Source organism: Delphinapterus leucas, chromosome 14 (genome assembly GCF_059928025.1).
Source record: "Delphinapterus leucas isolate spDelLeu-1000000601 "Yukka" chromosome 14, BTC_Dleu_Yukka2, whole genome shotgun sequence".
Lineage (NCBI taxonomy): Eukaryota > Metazoa > Chordata > Mammalia > Artiodactyla > Monodontidae > Delphinapterus > Delphinapterus leucas.
Window position 1 is genome coordinate 19,154,999 of NC_143142.1, and position 20,275 is coordinate 19,175,273.

General features: G+C 51.7%; 1 protein-coding gene across 1 annotated transcript; it reads left to right on the top strand.

The window, feature by feature from the left end:
• Positions 1-10,102: 10,102 nt before the first annotated feature.
• On the top strand, positions 10,103-19,366 carry CRYBB2 (crystallin beta B2). The gene is made up of 5 exons (XM_022550942.2): positions 10,103-10,260; positions 13,212-13,330; positions 16,107-16,239; positions 17,388-17,530; positions 19,198-19,366. The coding sequence occupies exons 1-5, from the start codon at positions 10,165-10,167 to the stop codon at positions 19,364-19,366; spliced, it is 660 nt and encodes a 219-aa protein (XP_022406650.2). The 5' UTR covers positions 10,103-10,164.
• The last annotated feature ends 909 nt before the right edge of the window (positions 19,367-20,275 follow it).

Genomic DNA, 20,275 nt, shown 5'->3' on the forward strand with positions numbered 1-20,275 from the left:
TGCTTTATCCATCAGTGCTCACTGAACACCAGACCCAGTGCTAGGGCTTTTTATTCATTATCATCTCATTGAATCCTAACGAAGACCTTGGAAGGCACAGTTATTGATCCTATTTAACAGATGAAGAAACCGAGGCTCAGAGAGGCCGTATCACCTTCCCAGGGCCACACAGACAGGAAATGGTAGAGCCGAGGTTTGAACCCTGTATTTTGATGCTAGAACATCTGTTTCTGAGCCCTACACACTCTGATGTATCCATCAGGGGCAGAGAAACATCACAGAAAAGGAAACAACGGTTGCCACAGCAACAATTTTAATGAGAATAATAGTAGCCACTGCTCTCCAGCCCCTACTGTCACCGAGTCCACTACTGCTTTATAGAATCAGCTCTCATCTGTGATGGGTGATCATGACCTCCATTTGCAGAGAGGGATACTGAGGCCCAGGGTGTTGAAGTAAATTGACCCAAGTGCCACCACATTTAAGTGGTGGGACCAGAACTCAAGTTCGTGTCCATCTCCAAAGCTCGGGTCGCCCTGCCCACCAGCTGTTGATGCTGTAGCTGAAGCCTTCTCTGCTGCTGCAGCTTCTGTCCATGAAGGTGGCTGCTGTTTATTGAGCACCTGCTTTGTTCTAGGTTTTGGGCAAGAGGTGTCCATGCCTGGTCTCAGTTTACACCAGGAAGGCCCCTGGCAGGCTCCAGGGTTATGGGTCAGTGGAGGCAAGGAGGCCAACGCAGTACTGGGGACAGTTCCCCCTCCCCTCCCTCCCTTGGGCCAGACTTGGTCCCAGGCACTGCAGCTGGGTTAACTCTAGAGGTGGAGTTCAGCTGGACCCCATATTCAGGACAGACCCTGTCCAAAGCCTGAAACCTATAATAACCATCTGTGTCAAGGAGAGCTTGCTCTCTGCAAGTATTCCCATGCATTATCCCGTTCAACCCCACTAAAGGCCTCGGAAGCACAGAGAGGGGCAGCCAACTCCGAAGGTCACACAGCCAGGGAGCAGCAGACCTGGGATTTGACCCCAGGCCTGCATAACCCCAAAAGGCTGCTCTTAACTCCAACCTAGACTTAAATTTCCACCTAACACAGGGGCAGAGCCTGAGAGGGACAGTGAAGCAAAGGCATCCCTCAGTGACAAAAGGTCAAGGTTCAGGGCCAGGAAGTCACTTTACTTAATTGAGAGGCTTTGTAGGCTAATGGTTAGAGGCAGTACACCTGAGATGGGCTTTTTTTTTTAACATCTTTATTGGAGCATAATTGCTTTACAATGGTGTGTTAGTTTCTGCTTTATAACAAAGTGAATCAGCTGTACATACACATATATCCCCATAACTCTTCCCTCTTGCGTCTCCCTCTGAGATGGCCTTTTGATCCACATCACCCAGGTTTCTTTCCAGGCTCCACCACTTACTGTGTGCCTTTGGGCAAGTCACTTAACCTCTCTGTGCCTCCGTCACCTCGTCTGTAACATGAAGTTAATAACACTATCTAGGTTGTTTTGAGTTTTAGCGTAAGATTAATTGGCAGAAAGGGATGAGAACAACAGATAAACAAAGTGTGAGCTCTAGAAATATTCATCCTCCTCCTCATCATCATTAGAAATGATGACCCCGGGGCTCCCCTGGTGGCGCAGTGGTTGGGAGTCCGCCTGCCGATGCAGGGGACACGGGTTCGTGCCCCGGTCCGGGAAGATCCCACGTGCCGCGGAGCAGCTGGGCCCGTGAGCCATGGCCGCTGAGCCTGCGCGTCCGGAGCCTGTGCTCCGCAACGGGAGAGGCCACAGCAGTGAGAGGCCCGTGTACCGCAAAAAAAAAAAAAAAGAAGAAAGAAATGATGACCCTAGATATGGGCTCCGTGGTTGTATGAAGCAGAGAGACTTTCCAGTTACTCAGTAATGGGGGGGTCATCCTAAGGCTGCCAGCGCAAGCAAGAAAACAAGGAACCTAGGCTCCGTGGCTGGGCTTGGGGAGTCCAAGCTGTGACAAGGCTTCACGGGGAGAGTGGGACCCGGGGGGTGAGCAGGGCTCATGGAGACAGGACTGCAGCTCAAGGACTCCTAGGAGCCGGGCGGCAGACTCTGTGGGCATCCTCCTAGGGGTCCACCATTAGGGAGCCTCAGCAAATGCATCCCCCCCCACCTGCTTCTCCTGGGGTCCTCCTGCCACTCCCTGCTGCCAGCGGCCCCCTCTCCCCAGCCTTCACCCCGGATGTCTTTTATCTGCTCCTGGATGGTAGCAGATACTATGTATTTTCCCATATACCTTAGAACCTGAAATGGTGGTGTGTGGGGGCCACTTCCAGCTGCCGGCATCCGCATGCTTGTGCGCCAGGGGGCAGCTGGCATTCTGGGGAATTAATGCCTACTAGGAGCAGCCCTCATCCGATAGCTAACAGGAATTAGTGTATAAATACCCCAGCTCCCTACCCTCGGGTGGGAACTTGACCAAGCATTCCTCCCCATTTTGGAAAGAATCATGGCACCCGCGGCGATGTTGCCTGCAGTGTTTGCATCACCAATAAATCACCTCTGGGCCAATCCGCATGTCTGGCTGTATTATGTTTAAGAAGATTCTTCATGGGCATATGAAAATGTCATGCACACATTCAGTTCAATATTAACTTCTTTTTTTTGCGGTACGCGGGCCTCTCACTGTTGTGGCCCCTCCCGCTGCGGAGCACAGGCTCCGGACGCGCAGGCTCAGCGGCCATGGCTCACGGGCCCAGCCGCTCCGCGGCATGTGGGATCTTCCCAGACAGGGGCACGAACCCGTGTCCCCTGCATCGGCAGGCGGACTCTCAACCACTGCGCCACCAGGGAAGCCCCAATATTAACTTCTTATCCAAACTTGTCCACTGTAAGTAGCACAAATACCTAACTCCTTGTTTACATCATTCTGGTATAACTGTGTCCAAACCTTTATCTATCGAAATACATATTATTACACATTTTATTTTATTTATTCTTATATATTATAGTTAGGACATTTTATTATGAATTTATTCTGAAAGTATGTACATAGGTGAGTTATGGTTTCAATTTTATTTCAGGAAAGGGCTGTCACACAATAATTGTCATGAGAAGGGAGTGTCGGTGCTGAAAGAGGGGACAAGTTCTCGACTTGGTGGCCTCCGAGGCTCCTTGTAGCTCTGGCTCCTTTGTATCTAAGGATCAAACTGTGTTTGGGGACACCAAGGCCTGTGCTCTTTGTAACATCAAGAAGGTGATTTCAACTAAAAATAGAGTTACCATATGATTCAGCAGTCCCACTCCTGAGCATATATCCAAACAAAACTCTAATCCAAAAAGATACACGCATCCCTGTGTTCACAGCACAAGGCATGGAAACAACCTAAATGTCCATCGACAGATGACTGGATAAAGGAGATGTGGCACATATATACACTGGAATACTACTCAGCCCTAAAAAACCCCAAAACAATGCCATTTGCAGCAACATGGGTGCAATTAGAGATTATCATACTAGGTGAAGTCGGAAAGAGAAAGACAAACGCCATATATCACTTATATGTGGAATCTAAAATATGACACAAATGAACCTATCTGTGAAATAGAAAGACTCACGGACATAGAGCACAGACTTGTGGTTGCCAAGCGGGGGGAGGATGGGGGAGGGAAGGTTTGGCAGTTTGGGATTAGCAGATGCAAACTATTGTATACAGAATGGATAAACAGCAGGGTCCTACTGTACAGCACAGAGAACTATATTCAGTGTCCTATGATAAACCATAATGGAAAAGAATATTTAAAAAAAGAATGTATATATGTATAACTGAATCACTTTGCTGTAAAGCAGAAATTAACACCACATAGTAAATCACCTATACTTCAATAAAAAAAAAAAAATCTTAGAAAAAGAAGAAGGTGATTTCAGACTTTTAGCTTCCAGAACTATGAGACAATGCATTTCTGGAAGTCTTTCTGTGACATTATATTTATTGTGGTAAAATAATCATAACATAAAATTTACCATTTTAACCACTTTTAAGTATACAGTTCAGTGGCCTTAAACACATTTACAGTCTTGTGCAATCATCACCACCATCCATTTCCAGAAGGGTTTTTCATCTGGCCAAACTGAAAGTCTGTACTCATTAGACCATAATTCCCCCGTCCCCCCTCCCTCCAGACCCCAGCAACCACTATTCTACTCTCTGTCTCTAAATTTAACTGCACTAAGAATCTCCTAGAAGTGGAATCAGACAGTATTTGTCCTCTTGTGTCTGGCTTCTGTCACTCAGCATAATGTCTTCAAGTTCCGTTCAGGTTGTAGCCTGTGTCAGAATTTCCCTCCCTTTTAAGGCTGAATGATATTCCACTGTAAGGATAGAACACATTTCGATCCATTCGTCTGTCAGTGAACATCTGGGCTGTGCCCACTTTTTGGCCATTGTGAGTAATGCTACTGTGAACATAGGTGTACAAATACCTGCTGGAGTCCCTGGTGTATTCCCAGAAGTAGAATTGCTGGATCATGTGGGAATTCTATGCTTAATTTTTTTCAGGAACCGCCATACTATTTCCCATAGAGGCTGTACCATTTCATCCCCAAATTCTGTTGTTTCAAGCCACTAGTTTGGGGCCCTTGGTTACGGCAGTCCCTACTACGTGTCAGGCACTGGGCTTTCGGGATATGATGGTGTACGATCAGGCCACTCAAGGTGGCTGTTCTCTTGCTCTCTGTACGTCCCCTGCTGGACCAGCCCCTGCTTCACCTGCACCTGCACCTGCTCACGTGACCGTACCTGCCCCCCCCCCCCCCCCAGCAAGTGATTGTCCTAATCCTTAGCCCAGAGCGGCTCCACCTGCTAGTTTATTAAAGGGAAACACCTGGCCTCGTGATGGTTATTAACCTGAGGGCCGTGAGGGGCGTGCCCAAGCTGCTGGTTTCCCTGGTAACTGATGAGCCCCGTATAAATGGCAGCCTCCCTCCCCCCCCCCCACTCGGGGTAAAGAGTGCCGCCATGTTCTGCGCGCTGTCTGCTGCGCATGGCGGGGTGTCGCCCCAGGACCCTTTGTTTCGGACGTGTAAGGTCCTGTGTCCAGTGACTGTTGACGTACCAGGCTCAAGCCTGGGCAATTACAAGGCTCACAGGCCCGCGGGTGCAGCCCAACAGTTGGCCGGCCAACAAGGAGGCCGAGGAAACCCCCGTGAGTGCCGAGCTGTCGGGAACAGAAAGCTGCGGGGGGTGATCCCGAGGCGGCCGTCCACTAGCACGCGGGGCCCTGTGGCAGCTGGCCACCACCAGAGCCGCCTTTCTCTTCCTTACATTGAGGATGCCCTGTTCAACTCAGAGTCTCTTTCCAGTTTAGAAGTAGCAGCTCCACCCTCGGGGTTCATCTGACTGCACGGGGATGGCTGGTGAATGAGGAAACACAAGGACCTGGATTATCCATCAGATACTTGGGTGTTACCTGGACGTGTAAGACAAGCCTACCCCCGAAACAGCACCCCTACGCAATTACAGACACAGGCTTTAGGGATATTAACTCAGGGACAGCCTTGTGAATTGGACGCGGCCAGTTACTCAGAGGGGTTTGGTTAGGGTCTGTGGCAATGGCAAAATAATAAGAGAACCCTTGGGTTTCTGGTCCCAGCTATGGGAGGGGGCAGAGCAACGATATAGGGGGATGGGACCACAGCTACAGGCCGTCTACAACGCGTTACCACAGGTGGGAGCTGACCCAAGTCATCGAGCATCACAACCACTATTCTGGGTCTAGAACAGCTGTGCGTGACCTACAGGACCCGCGTGGACATGGATAGCCACCAAGGACCATGAAGCCCAGGGATGGGCTGAATAAAAATGCCATACACTCGCTTTTCCACCTGCCTTGCTACCCCACCACTGTGGGGCTATGAAGGGACCACTTGAACGATTGAGAGGGGAACTCGCTCTCAACACCTGGACCAGGAGGCTGACTTGAGCCCTGCGAAATATCACTGAGCGTCCCCGGAGCATCGTCCCGGCGCCTACGCCGTGTTAACCTAGAGGCAACTAGTCAACACTAGCTCAACTGTTGACACCGAGGGAGCAAAGGACCGTTGCCAGCCACCTGTCAGGACAACAACTCACTTTTGGCCTTGACTCAGGATCTATCCCCGGGGAACAGTTATAAAGTGGCCTGGGACTGACAGGTAAGTCCCGGTGGTTTGTGTCTGCCGCTTCGTGGAGAACAGCATTAGAAAGGGGCTTACAGATTTCCCCTGTCTTCTCCCCGACCCCGCCTAGGGCTGCTAAGGTAATTAACCTGGGCCCCTCCTGGAGAAAGGCGCCATTATATTAACCCTGTGGCCTGTTGCTTAACCACCTCTTCAGTATTCAGCGCCGGCTGTGGGGACCGAGGGTGGACAGGGGGTGTGGCCTGCAGGCAGGTGGGTTGTCTCAGTGCCGTGACTGTTTGTATTTTGCTCGATGGTCGTGATATTCCCTGTCTTGCGCCTGTTGAAGCTTACGTTTCGACCCTAGTCTGAGTGGAGGGAATCTGTTCTCAGACGGGGCGGCAGTGGTTCCCTCCCTGCGAGATGAGTCTGATTGCCGTTGTGGTCCTCCGCTGGACTTACGTGAAAAACTGACCCGACAAGCACCTGGCGTACTTGTGATGCTCCTTAGCTGCTGGTGTCTAGATTGCATTTGTGGTGTTTGGTTGCAGTGCGCCCCGGCCTGACCCCAGGGATATCGGGGCAGAGGGGTGGACCCGGATTGCAAGGGTCGTGTGGGGTCTGTAGGGGTGGAGAGTAGGGTCAGGCCCCTCAAGATGGATGTTCTCTTGCTCTGTGTCCATCCCCCTGCTCGACCAGCCCCTGCTTCACTCACATGACCACCCAACCCTCTTCATTATAGGGTTTCATTAGTCCCTGGTTATTGAGGAGCCCACCTGACGTCAATTCCCCCTATAAAGGGCAGCCTCCTTCTTCCCTGAGTAGCTGGAGATTTCTGCCATGTCTGGTCAGCCATTGGCCGCACATGGTGAGGTGTCGCTGCAGAAGCGTTTATGTCCAGTATGCTCTGTCCAATAAACCACTGATGTCTCTGTCGCTGTCTCTGGGCTCTTTCTTTGGTCTCAAGCCTGGGAAACTACAAGGCTCACAGGCTTGCGGGTGCAGCCCAACAGGTGGTGAACCAGGCAGACAATGGCCCTTCCCTGAGATGCTTATCTTGTATTTGGAATGACAGCAGATAAATGAGTAACATGATGTCAGGTGGTGAGAAGTGCTACAGAGAGACACAGCATGCCCAGGGGGCTGGTGTGTGTGTGTGTGTGTGTGTGTGTGTGTGTGTGTGTGTGTGTGTGTGTGTGTGTGTGTGTGTGTGTGTGTGTGTGTGTGTGTGTGTGTGTGTGTGTGTGTGTGTGTTGGGGGCATGGAAGGCGGGGGCAAGCAAGTCCCCTCACTCAAACCCAGTTTCCAAACCCCCGTGCTGTCCCCTCTCTGCTGCCTGACCTTGGATTCAGTCAGGACACAGGCTGTCTATGGGGAGGACGTGCAAACTGGAGGAATGCCCATGAGGCAGCGATGAGGCCAGCAGGAGGGATGTGAGAGGTTTCTCCACACCATGGGGCCCAAGGATCCTAAGGGCACCCCACTGAGGGACAGTGAGTGCTGGGACAGTCAGGGGCCTTCAGGATGAAGATGGCCCCTCTCCTCAGCCCTGCAAGATCAGGCCTCTTCCCACCTTGGCCGCCCAGCCCAGGCCCTGCCCCACCACAGCCCACCCTGTAGCTGCATTAACCTGTTTGCAGGTCTTCTTACCGCGACATTGCCTTGTACCTGGTCCCCTTCTCTTTGGAACCCTCCTCCCAACCCGGTTTCCCAGGCGAATTTCTCCTCATCCCTGAGGACTTTGACTCTTCCCAGGAGCCTTCCTGGATGGTCCAGGCTGGGGTAGGTCCCCTCCCTGACACTACCCCTTAGAGCAGCACTTGGCACCAAGCGCATGCCTGATCAATATTTGTTGAATGCGTGGATGGATGGATGGATGCTGGACCCTGCCAAACCACCTTCCTGTCCTTGTTTTTTTTTCACCAGGGCCACTGAGATTTGCCTCTGTCTGCCTCCCCCAGGGCTCAACTGACCATATCAGTGAACCCAGCATGCCCCTGGTCCTGGCAGCTGGACGGCTGATGCATGCAAAGCGGGCATCTCCTTGCTCAACCGCCTGACCACCCTGGCGCAGCCGAATCTGAAAGCTGATGACATTATTGTGCAGAGACACAATGTCTGTGGGCATTTGCTGACCTGGGCTTTGGTACGGGCTTAATCCAGCATTCTCGCCCCGCTTTCTGCAGGGACGCAGCGGTCACCCGCCTTGGCACCGGCACTGCTGGGGAAGGTATAAATGCCACCTCCCGGCAGCCGGCTCCACGGGCACTCTTGGGCTGGTGTCACTGGTAAGAATGCCTCTATTGCTTGTCTTGCCTTTTTCTCTCATCCTTCTCCCTGATGGAAAGTGTAGGAGACCCGGGTTCAAATCCAGAGGCTATCACTTTCTGACAAGGTGACTTGGGGCAAAGACCTCAAGGTGCTGAGCCTCGGTTTTCTTTTCTGTTAAATGGGAAGGGGGTCATAAAACCTCCTTTGCTGTGGGGCTCAGAGATACATAGGTGAGTGGTCTAGCACAGTGCCTGGCACAGTGTGTAATTTGGTGATGCTCTTTATTAGTATTAAACCGTCCATCAGCATCCTCGTTTTGCCAGTGGAGGAGAATATAGCTGAGGGTTTGCAGGTGGAAGGAGTAAAACCACAGAAGGTTCAGCTTCATTTCTAGGGCAGTGAGTCAGCTCTCTCCATATCCACAAACGCTCCCGGGCACCGGCTCTGTGTCCCACCTTGGGACGGCTAGGAAGCAGCCCCCCTCTCGGGGAGCTCCCAGCAACAGGTGACTCCAAAGGCACTAAAACTGGGTGGAAAGGACCCTAATAATGCCATAATTGGTGCCGTGTACTGAGCACTGAGGGGGTTCTGGGACGGCTGCCAAGTGCTTGAGCTTTTCTGTGTTATATGATTGGATCATCACAACCTGTTCATAGCTATGACCAGGCACCATCCTGTCCCCATTTTACAGAACAGGAAATTGAGGCACAGAGGGGATGACCTTCCCAGGGCCTTGATGCTGGTAAGCAGCGGAGGAAGCACCTGAGTTGAACCACCTGAGCTTAATCTTTAGTCTGAGGATGCTGCTGGGGCTGTAATGTGGCATCTTGGGCACAGTGACAGACCCAGAGGGCTGGTTTCTTAGGGGAGAAGGGCAGGTTTGCCTCCCAAGCTGCTTTAGTTGAATGTCCTCTTTTTGGGGAACATCCTGGCCTGGCCTCTGTTGTGGAAGGAGCTTCTGGAAGCCGGATGTTATCTCTGGAGAAGGAGACAGGTTCCCCCTCTACACTGGGAAAACACAGGCTGTGTTCTCTGCCCATCCTGTGGGAAGGGAGAAGAAACTGACACCCTTCCAGAATTTTCTGACGTTCTTGGCTGCTAAGAAACTCTCCCTGCTGCTGACCACAGTGCCTGAACTTCCATAATACTCACGTCGTTGCTTTCTTGTGGCAGGAGTTCCATCACAGCCTTGTGTACTATTTGGGTGGTGGAGGGGAGAATAAGGCCAATGGTGGAAAGGAGCATTCTGGGTACTGGATGTGGGGTGGGGGGCAGGAGTCAAGGAGGAAGTTGGGGATGAGGGGCAGGGGCCCAGGGGACTTTGTGAGATGGCAGATTGGGAGCTAAAACCCGGCCAGGCACAGCCAGTGCGTGGGGTTTGTCTGCCCACATTATTTTCTTTGAATCAAGAAATTTCTGTGTAATATCAATCGATGCATAAGAAATTTATGCATAATAGCATCAATTATCTGGGGCCAAATGGGTCCCCACTCACACTCTAGTGTCTCACTTTATTTTTTAGTAAAACTCATTTCTCTGTCCCCCCCTCGGAGCCGGCCTGGACACAAAGAAGCGAAGCTAAGGATGGACGTTCAGGCAGCCGCTGGCCGTCCCCACTGCCCTAGGACAACCTGAAATCAGGGAGACAGAAAACAGGACGTGGGGCTGGAGTGATGTGGCCCCGGGACATGCCGCCACCACCACCCCTGTCCCCCCCAGTGAGGGAACCGAGGGCCCAGAGAGAGGTCCTCACTGCTGCTTCCCCTATGCCTTGCCTTCCAGGTCATTCCTGCACCGGACCGCCCACCATGGCCTCAGACCACCAGACCCCAGCGGGCAAACCTCAGCCCCTCAACCCCAAGGTGGGTACCACGTGGGAGGAAGGGGTGGCAAGCACGGTGCCTCTCGGTTTCCCTGCTGTAAAGTGGGGTTGGTGCCTTCCTTTCTGGGGCTTCCCCTCTCTGGGCCACAGTCTCCCCAGCTTGCACACTGGAGGGGGTGCTGATTCAGAAGGCCCCTCCCCAGCCCACGACTAGCATCCTTCTGGCTTTGGAGACTTAATTTTCTCTGCCGTACCCTTTACCCCATTGCCCAGGGTGGGTCCCCAAAGCCGAGGCAGACCCTCGGTCCAGTCTGAGAGGGGGCTTGTGAATGGGGGGTGGGGTGGGAATCCTGACTCCACACCTGCTGTGTGACCTTGGCCAGTCACTTGACCTCTCTGAGCCTCAGGTCCCTCCTTCAAAAAATGGGGAGCGTTGGACTCATGGCATAAGGTAATTGTGAAGAGGCAAAGAAAACAGGCTCAGGGCTTCCCGGGTGGCACAGTTGTTGAGAGTCCGCCTGCCGATGCAGGGGACACGGGTTCATGCCCCAGTCCGGGAAGATCCCACATGCTGCGGAGCGGCTGGGCCCGTGAGCCATGGCCGCTGAGCCTGCGTGTCCGGAGCCTGTGCTCCGCAACCGGAGAGGCCACAACAGTGAGAGGCCCGCGTACCGCAAAAAAAAAACCAAAAACAAAATCAAAGAAAACAGGCTCAGCCTAATGCTTGTCCACCTAACGCCAGCCTTCTTTGTTTTTTCCTCCTAAGGGCGGTGGGATCTTATCCCAATGTCAGGGGCTTGTCACACTGAATCTGCCCTCAAACTTCTACCAGCAACAGTCCACCAGGCTGCCCTCCTGTTTCCCTCTGCCTCAGAGGCCCCAGGCATAGATTCCATCCTGGAACTGCCTTTTTGTCTGATTTGGGCCCCCACCCCAGTTCACCCCAATTCTGTCCCTTAAGAGGCTTACTTTCTAGAAGAAAGACAATAAATAAACTAATATATAACTTCAAGGAGTGAAAAGTGTTAGGAAGAAACAAGAGTGGGTTCTTTAGGGTCAGGGTGGACGAGGAACGTGTTAGCTAAGGTTGTCAGGGAGGACTTCTCTGAGGAGGTGACATTGAACAAAGCCCCCAGTCAAGTGAGGAAGTAGTGAAAGTTGGGGAATGGGGGGTAGGGGAGAGCATTCTCGGCAAAGGGCACAGTGAGTGCAAAGGCCCAGGGGTTGGAGTGAGATGGGTAAGTTTGAGCAGCAAGAAGCCCAGTGCGATGTGGCTTGGAGCAGCGCTGTCCAACCGATTTCAAATGGGAGCCACTTACGGACTTTAACGCTTCCTAGTAGCCATGTTAACAAAGTAAAAAGAAACGGGAAATTAATTTTCATATATTTTATTAAGCCCAATATATCCTAATGTACAGTCAGTAGAAAAATTATTAGAGAACTATTTTACATTCTTTTTTTCGTACTGTATCTTCAACATCTGATGTGTATTTGATACCCACAGCACATTTTAATTCAGATTAGTTGCCCATGTTCAGTAGACATCTAGCAGTTGCTGAATTGGATGGTACAGGTTGAAAGGATTAGGTAATATGTAAATTTTTAGCGTTCATTTGTTGATACATACAACAACAATAATAATGCTGAGCTCCTGGGCTCTGAGGCCTTGCAAATGCATGGGGAGTCTGACCTGCCTTGCCCTCCTTGCCCCTGTAAGCCCTTGTCTCCCGGGCCAGTGTCATAATCCACTAGCCCCCGACTCCCAGGTTCTTGATTCTTCTCAATAAGCCTGCAGAATAGGCATGATTCCCCATTGTACAGATGGGGCAGCCGAGGCTCAGAGCAATCACGTGGCTTCCTCAGGTTGCACGGCTGGATGCAACAGAGGCGACGTAGGAGCCCAGTTCTTCTCCTGACCCATCTGTGGTCCTGTCAGTGATCGTAAAGGCTGAACTGAGCCCGTGGAATTTGACTGTGAACCTTGCTGGGCCTCCCTCCCCTGGCTTTGTCTGGCTAATCCCCCGGCCTGGGAGAGAGGGGCGTGTTTACCCAGCCAGTGCTGACCGCCTGGATTGGGCAGCTGCTCCCCCTGGAGGCCCACTTCCCTGAACCCCGCCCCCCTTCATCCAGAGGCAGTCCCCTGGGGAAAGTGTGGCTGGCAAACGTCTGCCCGCAAGTTCTGTCTGGAATCCTGACAGGAGGCAGCTGCCCCCCTCCCCCACCTCTTAGCACTTGGCTGTGAGGCCGGAGCAGCCCTTTCAGTTTTGCTGATCTTCCCTTTTCCTGATGGGGATCCTGCCGGCCCTTCCCTGGGCTGCTGAGAGGCAGGTGAGGCAAGGGGAGTGAAGTCCTCTTAAGAAGTATCCAGAGGGGGAGGAAAGCCTGCAAAACCTGTGGGGGCTTAAGAAAAGGGCACAGGTATGCGTAGTCTTATGGGTGAAATGGGGGTGGAGGGTGGGTACGGCAGCACTGGTCCAGCTCTAATGGGGGCAGGAGAAGCTTAAGCAGCATGGTCTAGCATCTTGCTACCCCTACTCTGGTCCACAGACCAGTGGTACCAAAATGCTGCTCTACAGGAAACAGCATCAGACGAGCTTGGGCTCTGATTTCAGCTCTGCCACTTACCCACTTGGGATCCTTAGCATGTCCCTTAATATAATTATGCCTCCCACACCCAGAGCAAATATGGTGTGCTAGCCATTACGCTCCTCTGAATCCTTCCAGCAACCCCACGATGTAGGTTCTGTCTTTATTTCCCATTTTACAGATGGGGAAACCGAGGCTCAGACAGGTGAAATACTGGCTCAAGGTCTCACAGCTGGTAACTGGAGCCAAGACTGTCAGACTTTATATTTGGTTTGTGATTCCCGAGTGTGGAACCCTTCAGCATCCTCCAAGGCTCTCTCCCCTCCCTATGCCCACTCACGCCCACTGCCCTGTTCTCCCTCCTCCCCATCATGACGGGGTTCTGACTCTCTCCTCCTGTTTCAGATCATCATCTTTGAGCAGGAAAACTTCCAGGGTCACTCACATGAGCTCAATGGGCCCTGCCCCAACCTGAAGGAGACCGGCGTGGAGAAGGCAGGCTCTGTCCTGGTGCAGGCTGGACCGTAAGTACCTGGGGGGCCTCACTTGGTCAGGAGTTGCCAGGGTGAGGCAATCAGGCTGTAGAGCGAGCTGGAGGGATCCGCTCTCACTGAGCTCCTAGACTGTGCAATTAGGGAACCAGGATTTGAGGTCTTGGCAGCCTGTGGAGAGAGCTTGTGGTTTGAGGTCAGATAGAGCTGGGTTTCAAATCCTGGTTCCACCACTTCTGTGCTGTGTGACGTTGGACCAGGAACTTCTCTCTCTGAGCCTCGGTTTTCTCCTCTGTAGGATGAGGATAACCATGTCCTCCTGGGGATGATGGGATGGAGCTCTTGTGAAAAGCCTGACACCAAGGTCATCCACTTCCTTGAGGCAGGGAGACAGACACAGTGACTCCCGTGGACCTTTTTAGAGCTGCCAACCTCTGGCTCTGGGAGTGTCCTCGCTCTCCTAGGAGGTTTAAAGCTGGATGTCCCAGCTCTGCAACCACCACTCCCTTCCCAGGACCTGGGGATACTTGGTTTTCACAGATATGCTGACACCTTGGGGGGGCCAGCAGGCTTGGGACCCCTGGCCCAAGAGAGAAGGGGAGGTGACTGGTCAGGTCTGACTCTGCCGCGCTCAGGTGACATAGTTGAGCACGGCCTGCAGGGGCCTCTCCTTGTGGTTCCCTGACTGTTCCTTCTCTCCAAGAGCCTCCAGAATCAGGGGTGGCCACCAGTGACCCCCAACAACAGGTTAGTGAGTCTAGTGTGGGTCCTGGATGACCCGCACCACACCTCAGGGTTCACCGGGAATTCTGCAGTGTGTAATGACCCTAATTGAATCAGAGTCTGCTGGTGTGGAGAACACAGCCAAAGGAATGGCCCTGCCCGCCCCACTTAGCTGATGCCCTCAGAGCATCAGTGTGCCTGAGAGCATGCCTTCCTGGACGGTTGAAGTTTTGACAACTGAAGCACCACATCTGATTTTTCAGTTGCCTTTTTTTTTAGTATTTGGATGGAAGAATTTCTCAAATAGACCTTACATTCCTCCTCTGCTTTCTTTTAAAACATATAACTTTGATATTTTTATTTATTATTGTTTAAAATTAAGGAGCAGTGGTTTAGTGCAAAAAAGCCATATGACTCTTACCACTCAGAGTAACCATTAAGATTTTCATATAAACATATTTTTCTCTGTATATATTTCATCAAATATATATTAGATATATACTTAATCAAAAGTCAGATCATGCCTTACAGACTGTTTTATAACTCATTTTGAAAACTTTTATCTCAAATTCTCTCCATGTCATTAAGTAGCATTTTATGTCAATGCTTTTCAGAGAGTTTTTTGGAGGTAAATCTGTATCAGAATCACAGAAGGTGGGGAGGCTTTGAAGTGCAGATTCTTGGGTCCCAGCCCTGGCCCAGTGAATCAAACGCTTGGGCCTGGAGCCCAGGAATCTGCATTTCACAAACCCACCACCTTGTGATATTTCTGCCCAGTTACGTTTGAGAACCCCTCTCCTACTTCATTGTTTTTCATACTTTGTAACATTTCATTACGGGTTACGACATAATTTACTCAACCAGGCCCTGCCCGTTGGATGCGTAAGTTGTTTTGATTATTTGATATTATAAACAACACCGTGATGGACATCGTTACCCGTGTATCTGTGAGCTCTTTGACAACTGTTTTCTAAGGACACGTTGTCTAAAGCTGAAGTGCCAGATCAAGAGGGCATCCTCTGCTAAAAGCAGCAAGAAACACCATCTCTCCTTCCGTTAAGGACTTAGATTACTGTTCCAAAGAGTTGTCACTGTGCCAGGCTGAACTGTCTGCCTCTGCGATGAACGCCCCGGAATGCCAGGCATCACGAAGTCGGTGCCACCTTTTTCTTATTGTCCCCTTTCCTCTATTAGCCATGCCCCACCGGCAGGCAATCCTTCCCTTTAAGGATTCTCTCTTCTACCGTGGATCTAAGACTGTTAGAGTTTTGTGTAGCGTAGGGGTCCAGAGACCACCATCAAGAACCAAAGAGGAAAGAGACCCAGAGAGAAGGGGTTGATATCAGCAAGGTGCGTGAGCGTTAGATACAGGGATATTCTGCAGTCCGTTCTCGGTGGTAAAAGCTGCTTGGGCACGTTTCTTCCCAACTCCATGTTCACTGATGTCACACTGAGAGCTTGGCACTGGCCACGGTGGGACTATTTACACCATGGAAATTAGCAGATGCTACAAACAGGATTTGTTTTGTTTTTCAGAGCTGGCTTTTAATTTACCAGCATATCATTGGCCTTGGGACATGGGTTCTATACATCTGTGTTTGTTGCTAGGCCGTCTTTTAGGCTTCCTCCTTATTTCTTGGTTACGTTCCAGATGATTGAAGTCAGCACCGTGCTGGGTTCTGGATAACTGAGGTGATGCTTCTCTTGGATTTTCTGTGCTTGGATTTAAATGAGGCTGCTACTCTTTTTTTTTTTTTTTTTTTTTTTTTGCACGGTACGCAGGCCTCTCACTGTTGTGGCCTCTCCCATTGTGGAGCACAGGCTCTGGACGTGCAGGCTCAGCGGCCATGGCTCACGGGCCTAGCCACTCCGCAACATGTGAGATCTTCCCGGACCAGGGCACGAACCCGTGTCCCCTGCATCGGCAGGCGGACTCTCAACCACTGTGCCACCAGGGAAGCCCTGCTACTCATTTTGATGAGCTGGGCAACTGTGAGCTCTGGGGCCCAAACGAGTAGCCAGGGTCCCACCAGAGGAAGCCTGGAGTGAGCCTGACTTGCCCTCTCTCTCTCTGTCTCCACTGCAGCTGGGTGGGCTACGAGCAAGCCAACTGCAAAGGGGAGCAGTTTGTGTTTGAGAAGGGTGAGTACCCCCGCTGGGACTCATGGACCAGCAGCCGGAGGACAGACTCCCTCAGCTCCCTGAGGCCCATCAAAGTGGTAAGCCCCTGACCCTCATCTTCTTCCTCTCTTTGCCCGCCTGGAGCCAGCGGTCTGGGGACCAGGAAGGAGCCTTTACCTCTGGCATCGTGCCCCTTCTGACTGGCGGGAGACTTCCTGGCTGTGTGACCTCGCATAAGTCACTTCACTTCCCTGAGCCTCAGTTTCCTCACCTGTAAGATGGGGATATTAGTATCTACTGTCCTGAGATACCAGCAGGCTTAGCCTGAGAACTGCCACATCGTATGACTTCAGGGGCTTCATTCAAGATGCTCCAGGGGGCGCTGTTCACATTCTCTTCTATGTGGATGGTGCTGTCCAGGGCTGTGTGATTTCTGTCACAAAGCAATCGTTCCATAAATGATTGCCACCATAAATATTCAAAGAAATTCTGGGTTTCGGGCTGGAGGAGAAGGCAGTTTAGCTCTTGTTCACGACTCATGCCAGTGTAACCTTTCAGAGCTTCTCTGATCCTGATTACTAGTGTGTGAGCTCTCTGGAGGGCAGAGGGCCCAGTGATGCTCAGTTATACTCCCAAACCTCCCCAGCCCAGTCTAGTTCTCCCCAGAGCTAGATGGAAAATCGGGGAACATTGGACTTGGCATTCCACAGACCTGGGTTCCTCTGCTGGCTCTGGCACTTCCGGCTCTGTGACCTTGACCAAGTCACTTTACCTCTCTAAGCCTCAGTTTTCTTATCCACCAAACAGCATAAAAGTAGTTTAAAGGATGAAAGGAGATGACTAAGAAAAATGTCACAGGAACAGGAGGATGGGAAGATATGTGGAGATGAAGGAAAGCCAAAATATTTCAAGTGTCTGCTAGAGGCACGATAAGCCTATGTGTGTGTGCGTGTGTGTATGTATCATGGCTGCCATTTATTCTTAAAAAGGGGAGTTGAGGCGTTGGGAGGGAAAATGCCATTTCAGAATCAAATAGTCCCCAAAGTGTAGAATCTGGAGTGTCTTGTTACGTGAAAATAGCCCAGTAGGATCTTAATGAACAAACCCTGTTGGATGCCGTTGCCATAGACACTCACATGGCGGGGTTCTTGGGCCAGAGAGCTGCAGGTGGAGCCTGCTGGTCCCAACTCCAGGGCACCCTGGGCGCTCTCACCCACACTTGCTTTCCCCTACTTCCTGTCCACAGGACAGCCAGGAGCATAAGATCATCCTCTATGAGAACCCCAACTTCACGGGGAAGAAGATGGAGGTGATAGACGATGATGTGCCCAGCTTCCACGCCCACGGCTACCAGGAGAAGGTGTCTTCTGTGCGGGTGCAGAGTGGCACGTGAGTGCACAGCCAGCCCTGGCTCACCCCGCCCCAGGAGCCCAGACCCTGGGCTGCTAAGTCCTGCTCTGTCCTGAACTCTGGGGCTCTTATACGTTCCTGATCTCAGTCTTCTCATTGGAAAATGGGCGTTGAAATCATCAGCGTGCACATGGCTTTCAGCCCCTGAGGTTCCACCCTGATCTGCCTCTTGGGCAACACCCTGCCTCTGGAGGAGAGAAACCTTGGCCTTAACCTCAGCCCCAAAGAGCAGGACAGTAAATGGTGGGGGGGGGCAGGGTAAGGCAGAGGTGGGGAGGGTGTAGGGGGGAGCCGAAGCTGGGAATGAGTTGAGTGGTCTTAACAGAAACAGAGCTGGGAGAGGCAGGAAGTCCAGCCAGTGCTGGCCTTTGACTGCATGAGTTCCTGAGATTGGAAATAGGAAGGATCCTTCTCCACCAAGTTAAACTTCGGCACATAAACCTCAACCATCAGCATTGGGGAATTTCTCAATGTGAAAAATTTGGTTTCCATGGGGAGTCTGACGATGGGCTTTGGGCAGTGGTGTGCTGGAGACGGCTTGTACCAGCTTGCAAAAGCTGACTGTTAACTTTTCGGAACTTACGTGAGCTGGTTATTTAATCATTGGTAACTTGAAATGAGCCATCATGAAGTATTTACACCTCAGAAATTGGAAAATGTTACAAATCAAGACTTTCCCCCCACCCCAAGAGAGCTAGTTTACCAACACATACTGGCTTTCTGGGGCTTGTCAAACTCTTAGAGCGTGCAAAGTTCTGTATTCATGTTCCCCTCCATTTACTCGTTTATTCATTCATTGATTCAATTTGTCGAGTGATGTCATATGCCAGGCACCGTGTTAAGTCATCAGTAAGTCAAGGTGGGTTAAACAGACCTGGCCTCTGCCTTGTGTAGCTAGCAGTCTGGTTGCGGACAACTGTTAATAGTTTAGGAATCCGCACGAATCTGGCCTCCTTCCCCGAGGAAGGCACTCTTGAGCTGAGATCTCAAGAAAGTAGGTATCATAGAGGTAAAGAGAAGGAAGGACATCCCAGACGGTGAGAACAGCACATGCAAAGGTCCTGTGGTGGGAGGAGCCTGGTGAGTCTGATGGGCTCTACAAGGGACGGAGTGGCTGTGCTGCAGAGATATAGGGGCCCAAGTCTGAGTAGCAGAGCTAGAGGTGTCCACAGGGGCTGGATGGGCAGGTCCGTGTGGGCCAGGACTGTGATGCTTTCTGGGGAGAAGACTGTAATGGTCATCAGGTACTCAGAGTGAGTGACCCCTAAATGGTGATGGCTTCAAAGGGTGGAGGGATCATGGAGGGCTCCTGGGACCTAGCCTGCTGTTCTTTGGCCTTGCCAGGGGTTAGGTTAAGAGGCCTGTCTTCTTCTAAGCTTAAGTGAGCTTGAGATCACCCCTTCCTCTGAACCCAGTGTCAGGCCTTCAGTTAAAAGTTGCTTCTGGAGATAGTGAGCTCCCCATCAAGGGAAGGAAGAAAGCAGAGGCTGGTCCCAGGAAGGGTGGGGGTGTACCTGCTAACACCCAGTTAGTGTGAAATGATTGGGAGGCCCCACCCTTCCTAGTGGTTAAACAATTCCCTCCCTCTCTCTCCATCTGCATCTCCTGTCTCCCCACGTCCCCTCTTCCCACCTCTGGCCCTGCAGGTGGGTCGGCTACCAGTACCCCGGCTACCGCGGGCTGCAGTACCTGCTGGAGAAGGGTGATTACAAGGACAGCGGCGACTTCGGGGCCCCACAGCCCCAGGTGCAGTCCGTGCGCCGCATCCGTGACATGCAATGGCACCAGCGAGGCGCCTTCCACCCCTCCAACTAGTGCCCCCCATTTCCTCCTTCCCAGGGGCCTGGCCAGCTGCCCAGGATCCCACCAGACATCCTGGCGAGTGAATAAAGTGTGACTTGCAACTTGTCCGCAGCGGTGTCTTTTATCCCCCGTGGGAGCCGGGGTGCTGCGTGTAGTGTGTGCGCGCGCGCGCACTTGTATGAAAGACAGAGACACAGAAAGACGAGAGAACCAGAAAGTGACTGGGTGAGGGGTGGGCAACCTCTTCGAGAGTTTTCAGCTCTGCAGCTGCTTAGCTGTGTGACCTTGGGCACATTGTCCAACCTCTCTGAGCCTCCACCTGACTTACAACCCTCTTTACCCCATGAGCGGCTGGCTTGGCTGACCTCTCAGTCCTTCTTGTGTGGTTGCTAAGCAGTCACTCAAGGGCACGTGATGGATGCTCCAGCCCTTAAAAATGTATCCACTGCCTGCCATTCCCACAGAATTGCCTTATCACCTTGAACCTGGGAGTTTTCTTAGATCTGCCCAGCAGAGCCCCAAACCCTGCAATCCCCACTCCATCCCGGAGAGAGGTCACAATGACCTGTTTGTAGGTTTGTGTGTTCCTTGGTTCCTTTGTTCACAACTTGATTGGGGTTGTCACTTAGCATAGCAACTGGGGGCTGGGTTCCTGCATCCGACTGGCCTGGATCCTGATGGCTGTTCTGGAGGCTTGGCCAGTGATGGGGCCTCAGAACCTTAATGCTTCCACTTGGAAAAATAGGGAAAAAATAGTGCCTCCTTAACAGGGTTACAGCAAGGACAACATGAGATAGCCCAGGTGTTCTCTATATAAATGTTAATCACTGGTTGGTTTTCTGTAGTGCAAATATCCCCTCCCAGAGAGCAGCTTCTTTTTACTTTGTCTTTGGTATCTTTTGATGCAGTGGTTTTAAATTT